A 10,867-nucleotide genomic window follows, 5' to 3' on the forward strand; every position below is an offset into this window, starting at 1 on the left:
GTATTGAAACCGATAAACAGGAAGAAAAAAAAAAAAAAAAAAAAAAAAAAAGAGCCAAATCGTCATTTTTCCAGTAATCGGGAGTTTTTCGTAAACCAATTTTAGTTTGGGAGTTTTTCGTAAATTATGATGAAATATTAGAATTATTCGAAGATTTCCTTTTAATAATATATATTTATTTGAAAAATTAGTTAATAATATATATTTATTTGAAAAATTAGTTAAAAATTTATTCTACTGAAAATGCGAATAAATCCGCTAATCCAAAAATAAATTGGAACCGTCAACTGGTACACGGACTACACATGAACTGTTCGCCTCCCTCGACTTCCATGGCTCAATTCATAGCTTTCTAAAGCAGCTTTAGCTTCGCATCTTCTCACAACCAGGTAAATCAAATCATTATTGAATCTGATTATCCTTTATTTCGCTTTGATTCTATGATGTCTATATACGTATAAGCATGATCGTGAGTGAATTTTTTTTAGGGTTTTGGTGTCTTCATTCCAAGAATAGATATTAGAGTATTTCACAGATTAGGGCTTATTTTAGTTTTCATAACAAGACTCGTTTTAGGGCTTTGATTTGCCACGCACATCTTTTCCGCTGTTAAAAGCATGACAATTTCTTATCAACAGCTTCGAATTAAACTGATATCCGAAGCATTTCTTTTGTTGTTTTCATTTTAAGTTCTTCGTAATCAGCCGATCTAGATTCTTATGAGCACAATCGGTTATGCAATTACTCCAAATTCTCAATAATTCAAATGATTAAAATTTCATTTTTCCTCTTTGAGAATCGGCCACCTAAAGTCTTAGGCCATAATATACGCAAGTTGACATGGAAGAATCGATCTTGGTTATGAAATTATCAGAATTATGCATCTGTTTATGATTTCTGAGAACTAATTGTTGTTGATTTACAGAATTTTATACAGTCTCCTTTTCTTGATTTACAGATTGTTTTAAATAGTCTGCATTTAAAGATCTTGATGTCAAGAACACGTAACATAATGGTTGCAACAGGCTTGGTAGCTTTTGCAAGTGCAGGTTTAGCTTTTCCCTTTTACATGGCGTAAGTACATTGCTTTTTGGTTCATTTATTTTTTAATTATTAGTCTTTCTTGAAACATTAAACATTAAAATGTATGTTAAAATACAGGACTAGATCATCATCAAATGCCCCTGTTATTGATTCATCAAAACCATTGCCACCTCAAGCAACTTTTAGAGGACCTTATATCAATACCGGATCACGTGATGTTGGACCTGATTATCAGACTTATTCCAAGAAATAATCTTTTTTAGCTTCTTTATTTTTATTTTTTATTATGTACTGGATAAGTTTTAACTACAGTATTTAGAAAACAATGTACTTTGTTAAAATGCTTATATTAATAATATCAATCCGTTTGGTTTCTATTATTGTTCTTGTTATTTCCGCCCACCATAGTGTGAATGAATATCACATGTATGAGTGACAAATGGTGTGCCAAATTTAAGTTAATGTGTTAATATACTTGTTATGAGAATAATTATAGATAAATATTTACCTTTTTGTTGATTTGTAAATGGTTAGATTTGGTATTGTTTTCCTTGAATCCACAAATTGAAGTGTGTTTGTTCTTTAACTTGTTGAAAATTTGAAACCAAATCAAATCTTGAAGGTTAGTGAATCAATCATTTTAATTTTGTTGTATTTTTAAAATAAATAATATCCACATATCAATTAATGAGTTTTTTCAAATTTTAAAATTAAAAAGCCACATAATATATATATATATATATATATATATATATATATATATATATATATATATATATATATATATATGATAGTAATTGCAATAAATATGTTTATTTATTTCTTATTTTGGAATTTTATTTGAAAAAATACTTAATGTTTACATTTTGATATTCAGTTTTTTTTAGTTAACTTATATAATATATAGGTCTCACGCTTAAAAAATATGAAAATTAGAAAGAAAAAAATATCGACTTAAACAAAATCTTTCACAAAAATGATGACCAAATTTGTAATTTAGCAACATAAATACACGAAAAGAAAAAGCGAATAAATCCACTAATCTAAAAATAAAACGGGAATCATTTCGGGTCAACTGATACACGGACTTCACCCGAGTTGTTCGACCCATTTGGGTTAGATGAACTCATTTGATAGCTCGATGCAACTTCAATCACATAATAGGGGTCGCCCAAAGTTCTATAGTTGGCGATTAATAGCTTTCTAAGCAACTTTGGCTTCGCATTTTCTCACCTACAGGTAACACAAATCTGATTATCCTTTTATTTCGCTTTGATTCTACGGTATCTATATACGTATAAGCATGAACGAGAGTTAAATGAGGGTTTTGGTGGCTTCGTTTCATGAATAGATGACAGAGTATTTCAGGGAATCAGGATTTTTGTTTTTCCATAACAATGATTTATTCTAGGGTTTGATTCCATGGTGGTGGTATAGATTATAGAACAACCTCCTCTACGATATTTCTTTTGTTGTTTGTCTTTTGATTCTTCATAATCAGCCAATCTAAGATTCGTATATGGGCAATCGTTTCTACAATTACTCTAAATTCTGGATTAATTCAAATGATTGATTCCCTTTTTGAGACTTAGATATCAGAAATCTTAGGTCATAAGTTGAATTATCCCCACGTAAACTTTTTATACCTCCTAATTTGGTTACCTGATACAGAATTTTATATACTACGCATTCATAACATAGAATCAATCTTGATGACATGATCAAGATCATGCATTTGTCTATGATTTATGGTGACTAACTATATATAATAAATATCCTTTTGTTGACTTACAGATATTTTTAAATTAGTCTGCATTTAAATATCTTGATGTCAAGAACATGTAACATAATAGTTGCAACAGGCTTGGTAGCTTTTGCAAGTGCAGGTTTAGCTTTTCCCTTTTACATGGCGTAAGTACATTGCTTTTTGGTTTATTTATTCTTTAATTATTAGTCTTTGTTGAAAGATTAAACATTAAAATGTATGTTAAGATATAGGACTAGATCATCATCAAATGCCCCTGTTATTGATTCATCAAAACCATGGCCACCTTAAGCAACTTTTAGAGGACCTTATACAAATACCGCATCACGTGATGTTGGTATTATATAAACAAGTAAGTTTGCACAACCAAAGGGTAATATAGGTATTTCACAACTAGAAAGAGATTAGTTAAACAAATTTGTTGTTTTCAGGATAGAGGATGACACAAAACTCCCTATTGTGGGTGATCAAAAGTGGGTAATTTGGATTTATTCCTTCAATGTACCAATGGCACCTGGAAAGACTCGTTCCATTGTTTGCAGTGCTAGAAATTTCTTTCAATTTACAATGCCCGAGCCCGCATGGTGGCAGGTAAAGTGTGTAAATTAAAATAAATGACTATTTTACCCCTTTATATAAAATGGGGAAAATTGTAGGTTGTTCCACGATGGCATGAACATTGGACATCAAACAAAGTATATGATGGTGATATGATTGTTCTTTAAGGTCAAGAAAAAGCTTTTTTATCACAATCAATGGAAGATGTCAACAAAAACTACACAAAACTCACATTTACCCCAACACAAGCTGATCGATTTGTATTAGCATTCAGAAACTTGCTCGGAAGACATGGGAAAAGTCAACCCGAATGGTTTGGTCAACCCAACATCCAATCACTACCCTCCACATACCTATCCAAACGTCAGGTATGTTTTTTAAAAGACCCCTTTCATACTTGACATTATCATAAAGTCAAAAACATGCTACATGCATATTTATATCTTATTACAAAAGACTGGATACAAACCGACTATTAAGGCTTTTACAAGGTTTCATAAAATACATAACTACCCAGGAACTTAAAACACATATACATATACATATATGTATGATAAGTACGAACATAGTAGTGTTAACTATTCTAAGTCTTCCAACAAAACATGTTTACTCTGGATGCTTATCACCTGAAATAGTTAAACACTGAGAGGGATAAGCGGGTGACGCTTAGTGAGTTCAAGGGAATTGCATTAAGCAAGACTCGTCCAGGGAAACAGACACCACAATCAAAGCATAATTGAGTATTATTGACAATCAACAATGTCATCCAAGCCACCAATAAAAGAAACATAAATGTATACCTCCTAAAAAATACAGAAAAATATCATTTTATACAATAAATTAAACATATGTAACTTCATCAACCATGTATTTAAGTAGTGTTTCATATCATGAAACTATAGCAGGAATGGAATGCAATAAATAAAAAATTGTCCTTTGACTGATATAATGGAATCTGTTTTGTCTGATAGAATGGAATCAACCGTTCTACTCAGATGAACATGGTTTAAAATCAAATATAAAACAAAACAATTGATTCTTGCCATGATGATGAACTGTATGAATCTCAAACAAAAATCATTGACTCATGAAACCCAAAATAAGATATCAAATTGAATCCATAAAAAATCGAGTTAGAAACCCAGAAAGACAACGTAAAACCATTATCTACAAGTCGATGTTATTTGTCTTCCATCAAAAAAGGTATACATGGATGAAAATCCCTCTCCAAAGAAAAATTATGTTGAGTTCAGCTTTTAGGCGCCATGAATAACCATGATGATGAAGAGTAACACATGTCAGTTATGGTGGCGGAGGTGGTGGTGTATCATATTTGAGCATGTACATCACATCAATAAGAACATCTGCCTATTTAACTTTTTTGGAATTAATTGTTGCAAATCTAGTCGGTGAAGATGATAAAAATATTTGTGACATAAACCACAGGTAATTTAAAACCAACCCTCACAACTGGATTTAAATGTTAAACAACACAATATAACCCTAAATTATAGATGAAATTTTCACAATAAACAAACCCTAACATTGAACATCGATACAAACCCTAAATCCCCAAACCTAAGAACTGGTAAATTTGGTTACAGCCTTGGTCCACTCAGAAACAACATGCTTTGCCAACATGCTTTTAGACGCCATGAATAACCATGATGGTGAAGAGTAACACGTGTCAGTTGTGGTGGCGGGGGTGGTGGTGTATCATATTTGAGCATGTGCATCACATCAATAAGAACATTTGCCCATTTAACTTTTTTGGAATTAATTGTTGCAAATCTAGTCGGTGAAGATGATAAAAATATTTGTGACATAAACCACAGGTAATTTAAAACCAACCCTCACAACTGGATTTAAATGTTAAACAACACAATATAACCCTAAATTATAGATGAAATTTTCACAATAAACAAACCCTAACACCGAACATCGATACAAACCCTAAATCCCCAAACCTAAGAACTGGTAAATTTGGTTACAGCCTTGGTCCACTCGGAAACAACATGCTTTGCCAACTCTCCGGGGAGAATCAATCTCACGGTCGTTTGAATTTCCCTAGAGGTGATCGTCGGCTTCTTGTTGTACCTCGCAAGCTTCGAAGATTCCTGAGTAAGCTTCTCAAATATGTCGTTGATGAACAAGTTCATGATCCCCGTGGCCTTGCTTGAGATATCGATGCCAGGATACGAGTCATTCTCTACATGGACAAAGTGTAACGACCCAAAATACGACCCAAAAAATTTTGTTTTAATATTACTAAAAATCACATCATCAGTTATCATAAATAATAAAACCATAAAATGATTAACTCAAATGTCATAGTAACTGTGTCTAAACAAAAACTGCATCAATCATAACTTCTTCCAAATAAACTCCCAGGATAAAACTGAGGTTGTGGTGTATGCAATGCCATCATCCCGAGCTCTTCCCTTTACTAGCTGAAGTACCTGGAACCAAAACTGAAAACTGTAAGCACAAAGCTTAGTGAGCTCCCCCAAACTACCACATACCATACAATAACATATAAAGCACATACTGGGCCTTGCCCACTGCATCGGACTGAAGTCTGGAAACTGCATCGGACCGAAGTCCGGAACTGAATGGGACCTTGTCCCCTGCATCAAAACGAAGTCTGGAACTGACTGAACATAGCATAGCATAAACACATATCAACTAGCATAAACACATATACTGTATACTGCATCGGACCGGAGTCTGGAACACATAACACAAAGACATGCTTTAATCACAAAGACATCAAGCACCCTGAACTATTGCATCAGACCGAAATTTGGAACCACTGCTAACTAAACGGGTCGGCATGTGGCCGTAGACCCGTTCCTACTGGAAGGAAACTCACCTCGAAAGTTGGCTGCTAAAAATCTACTCGGGAACTCTCTGTTGCTGCTCTGGTATCTCCCCGACTACAATTCTCATAAACACACTCAATCAAATACTGATAACTAATCTGAGAGTAAAATGATTATCTTATCCCTAGACAAAGTCAACACTATGGTCAAAGTCAACATACAGTTGACCTGACTCGCCGAGTTGGGTCGCCAACTCGTTGAGTCCCTGCTCTCATTTCTAATTCCTGTCCGCTACTACTCGTCGAGTTTGGCATACACTCGACGAGTTCCTCTTCGATGCAAAAAAATCAGTATATCTTCATCTGACTCGTCGAGTTGTATGAACAACTCGTCGAGTTCTCCTTCATCATAAGAACACTCTGGTCTGAGACTCGCCGAGTTGTATGAACAAATCGTCGAGTCTGTTCTTGAGGTAAAAAGATTGCCTTGGACTCGCTGAGTCAGGGCATTGACTCGCCGAGTCTTTCCATTATTAAGTCCGGCTCCCGGCTCACTGAGTCCACCTCTAACTCACTGGTTCCACTCGAATAAATCAAAAGGGGTAAAATCAGGGACTCGCTACTCGACTCGACGAGTCTGATGAAAAACTCACCGAGTCGCTTGCATGCAAACACCATACAGACGATTTTGATCGATTCCAACGCATTCAACTCATAGATCTGGGTTCCTAGGGTGGTTTTTACACGTAAAGTTTCCAACTTTACGTGCATGAATGCATATACACGAGTTTAAAGGGATCTAAATGGATTAAAAGGGTAGATCTAGGCTTGCATACGAATTTGACTCAATAAAGGCAGTGGATTTGAGCTTCTAGAGCTCGATTATGACTAGATCTGATGTCCTTTCACTCCAATGAGCTCTCAATTCACTAACAAGCCAAGAAATGTCCTAAAAATGATTCTATTGGGGTTTTAATGGAGATTTAAGCATGGAAACAGTAAATGTTCGAGTTATACCTCTCAAGGCTCTGAAAAGGGCTCAGGATCTTGGATCTTCTTCTTCTCCTTTGCATCTACCTTCCTTCTTCTCTCCAAATCTTCAAAGAATCACAAAATACACTAAAAAGGCTAAAAGGAATGCTAGGGTTTCGAGAGGAGCGTTCTGGAAGTGATGGGGGCTGACTTGAGCCCCAAAAGGTTGTTTAAATAGGGTGCAAACCCCTGAAATTAGGGTTTCTTCCAGACAGGCGGACTCGCCGAGTCCAGGAATCTGGACTCGTCGAGTTGTCTACTTAAACGTGCTCAAAATCCCGTCTCTACTCGACGAGTCGGTCTACTGACTCGTCGAGTTCCTCTTGAAAACCGAAAATACATATTTAAATTACGTACCAGAAATGGGGCGTTACAAAAAGGCACAAATCCAATACCAAAGTGATACGAGTCATTCTCTACATGACCAAAGGCACAAAGCCAATACCAAAGTGATACGAGACATGCTCTACATGGCCAAAGGCATAATATCAATACCATAATAATACGAGACATTCTCTACATGGACAAAGTCACAAAGCCAATACCAAAGTGATAGGAGACATGCTCTACATGGCCAAAGGTATAAAACTATTACCAAAATAATATACGAAAGCACAATGCACATATAACACATAACATACAATTGTCCCTATATTGAGCTCACCTTGAAATAGCTGAATGATAAAATGGTGATTTGGACAGCACTTCGTCTCTAGAAATGACTTTCTTTGACGAAACCGGGAGTTTTAGTTGAAAACCAAGCTTTACGCGGGCAGAGTTTCCACTGAAAAGATTATTTTCTTGGGGTCTTCGGGTGTTCTGGGCTTGCTTTGGGTGTTAGGGAGGTTCCCTAGGCTTCGGGGGTGTTACGATAGTTTGAGAGGTGTTTGAGGGTGAAAGAGTATCAATTTTGTAAAAAAATCGAAAGACTTCGCTTTCTATTTATAGTGGTCGAAGCCTCACATTACGCTGGGCGTACTTGCTACGTGTCAATATTGTGAGATAGGTGTCCTCCGTCCGTAGAAAGAGGCGACGTGGATGATTTCGGACCTTGTCTGAGTACGCGGGGCGTAAATCGAGTACGCTGGGTGTACTGCCTCCTCGAAGTTTGTGTTTGAAACTTCAAAAATTCATATCTTTCGCATATGTGCTCTGTTTTTAACGTTCTTTATATCCACGCGTAGGTGAGATTATACTCTATAACTTTCGTTTAGACTCTGTCGGCTAATTTTGAATTCATATTTAATATTATATTTTTAACAGATGGGGACAGGAAAATCCATTAAAAATTCATAACTTCTTCATCTGACGTCCGTTTTTGTCTGTCTTTTTACTGTTGAACTACTCTTGACGAGACCTTCGATTCTCATTTAGGTTGTGTCAATTAAAATTGCTCGATCTATAATTCGAATTTCTAGCTGAATACTGTTATGCCGAATTTTAGAAAAATGATAACTTCTTCAAACGAAGTCAGATTTTGACGTTCTTTTTATGAAAGCTCTCGGTTTGATGAATACTAAGACTTTCATTTAGATCACTAAAGCTAAAAAGTAGTTTATCATAAACTTACTTTTTACGTCATATGGCGTCATGCCGGTTCTGTCGCGAAACTTTGATAAGTCATAACTTCTTTGTTATAACTTGGATTTCGGTGAAGTTTTCGCCTAAACGTTTCTAACGATATAATTGATAACGTTCAATAACATTAATTTTACTTATTTTCAACTTAAATGTTATATTTTCGTTAATTTCAATAGTTGTCTTTTTTATCGGAATCTCATAAGACTTCCAATGTTTTCCAAATGATTATAAACATAGTTTTACTTCAAATCTCATAAAACTATCTTGTTAAAACTCAACGCTCAAAACCATATATTATTTACTAATAATCGATTTTAAACTACAAAACACGATAATTGAATGTGTATGTTACATTTTTCATCTTCCATTTGCATATTTCTTCAATCTTTTTGTGATTATTATGTTGTTTGTGGCAGATGTTGGATAGATTTGAGCAACATACATTGAAATGTTCTTCAAGTAAGAAAACACATGAAAGATTTGAGATATTGAAGAAGGTTTTAGTGGGAGGGTGTGTTGTACTTTGTGCTGCTGCTGGTGTACCTTCTGAGATGCAAATGCGTGCTGTTTTTGCGGGATTTGCGGTTTTGAGTGCGGTTTTGGCTTATTATTTTCATGAACTACATAAGAATTTTGTTTTTGTGGATTATGTTCATGCTGATATTGATTAATTAAACTTGGTATAATGTGGATATTTTGGCATTGTTAGTGAACTATATTGATGTATTTAATACTTTGTTTATAGAAATTAGATGGTGGTGTTATACAGTAGGATCAGAAACATGTATAGTTTTAAAGATTTTATGAACCAAGATTTGTATGCATATAAAATGATGGTGTTGCTTTAGCATATGCCTGTTTGTTCTTTTCCTACGTTTATATAATAACTTTGTTCTTATGGCCAAAAACCACTTAATCTACAATGTTACAAACGTGTACAACGATATTAAAGGAACTCACACAAGGAAATACATGATTATTTTTAATGTCAAAACAACAATCTCCTTCGAAATATTTCATGTTGATTTGTAGTCCTTTTCTAAGAGATTTTTGCTATGGTTAGATACGGTTGTATGGTCTCAGTGAATTTTTGTATCAAACTGTTTACTTAAAAGAGTTGAAATCTCTTATAAAACTCGGTTATTGACACGTGTCAGGTTAGCAAGCCATGCCAATTATGCCATTGTACTTGTAAATTTTTCATAAGGTCTTACAAAACATTGAATGTGAAGAATTTGGATTCTGTCCATTTGGCGACCACATATACTATAGAATGGAATCTTGAATTCCAATTATGTCTGATGAACCAAGCACGTCCTAAGGTCTTCAATCAAACTCATTACCGTTGGAATCCATCAAACATGGAATTTAAATGAATATAACAAAATTAAATTCCGTCCCATTTGGGAGTCGAATGGAATCTTGAATTCCAATTCCATGCCTTAAGTCAAATTTGTAACCATTACATAGGATGCCATGTGCAATAAAATGAAGGGGAATGGCATTAAGCAAGACTCGTCCAAGGGAAACAGACACCACAATCAAAGCATAATTGAGTATTATTGACAATCAATAATGTCATCCAAGCAACCAATAAAAGAAACACAAAAGTATACCTCCTAAAAAATACAGAAAAATATCATTTTATACAATAAATTAAACATATGCAACTTCATCAACCTATGTATTTAAGTGGTGTTTCATATCATGAAACTATAGCAGGAATGGAATGCAATAAATAAAAAACCATCCTTTGTCTGATAGAATGGAATCTGTTTTGTCAGATAGAATGGAATCGACCGTTCGACTCAGATGAACGTGGTTTAAATTCAAACATAAAACAAAACAATTGATTCTTGCCATGATGATGAACTGTATGAATCTCAAACAAGAATCATTGACTCATGAAACCCAAAATAGGATATCAAATTGAAGCCGTAAAAAATCGAGTTAGAAACCCAGACAGACAAGAAATTCTAAGCTTTTGATACAAATATTTGTGACATAAACCACAGACAATTGAAACAAACACTCTCAACCGAATTCAATTGTTTAACAACGCTATA

At 34.6% G+C, this 10,867-nt stretch overlaps 2 protein-coding genes across 2 annotated transcripts; both read left to right on the top strand.

Moving 5' to 3' along the window:
- Positions 1–252: 252 nt before the first annotated feature.
- On the top strand, positions 253–1,424 carry LOC145069562 (uncharacterized). The gene is made up of 3 exons (XM_079016500.1): positions 253–389; positions 959–1,074; positions 1,162–1,424. Exons 2-3 carry the CDS (start codon positions 992–994, stop codon positions 1,295–1,297), a joined length of 219 nt encoding a protein of 72 aa, XP_078872626.1. The 5' UTR covers positions 253–389; positions 959–991; the 3' UTR covers positions 1,298–1,424.
- Positions 1,425–3,472: 2,048 nt separating this feature from the next.
- On the top strand, positions 3,473–9,613 carry LOC145069570 (pheophorbide a oxygenase, chloroplastic-like). The gene is made up of 2 exons (XM_079016510.1): positions 3,473–3,735; positions 9,218–9,613. The coding sequence occupies exons 1-2, from the start codon at positions 3,565–3,567 to the stop codon at positions 9,470–9,472; spliced, it is 426 nt and encodes a 141-aa protein (XP_078872636.1). The 5' UTR covers positions 3,473–3,564; the 3' UTR covers positions 9,473–9,613.
- The last annotated feature ends 1,254 nt before the right edge of the window (positions 9,614–10,867 follow it).

This window comes from Lactuca serriola, chromosome 1 (genome assembly GCF_051521515.1).
Source record: "Lactuca serriola cultivar US96UC23 chromosome 1, Lser_US96UC23_V15, whole genome shotgun sequence".
NCBI classification, from domain to species: domain Eukaryota; kingdom Viridiplantae; phylum Streptophyta; class Magnoliopsida; order Asterales; family Asteraceae; genus Lactuca; species Lactuca serriola.

What these genes read in the sequence shown, in the direction of transcription:
- LOC145069562 (XM_079016500.1), top strand. Translation starts at nt 992, where the DNA reads ATGTCAAGAACACGTAACATAATGGTTGCAACAGGCTTGGTAGCTTTT. An exon ending in GCTTTTCCCTTTTACATGGC is followed by an intron (nt 1,075 to 1,161) that starts GTAAGTACATTG and finishes GTTAAAATACAG; the next exon opens with GACTAGATCATCATCAAATG.
- LOC145069570 (XM_079016510.1), top strand. Translation starts at nt 3,565, where the DNA reads ATGGAAGATGTCAACAAAAACTACACAAAACTCACATTTACCCCAACA. An exon ending in CATACCTATCCAAACGTCAG is followed by an intron (nt 3,736 to 9,217) that starts GTATGTTTTTTA and finishes TGTTTGTGGCAG; the next exon opens with ATGTTGGATAGATTTGAGCA.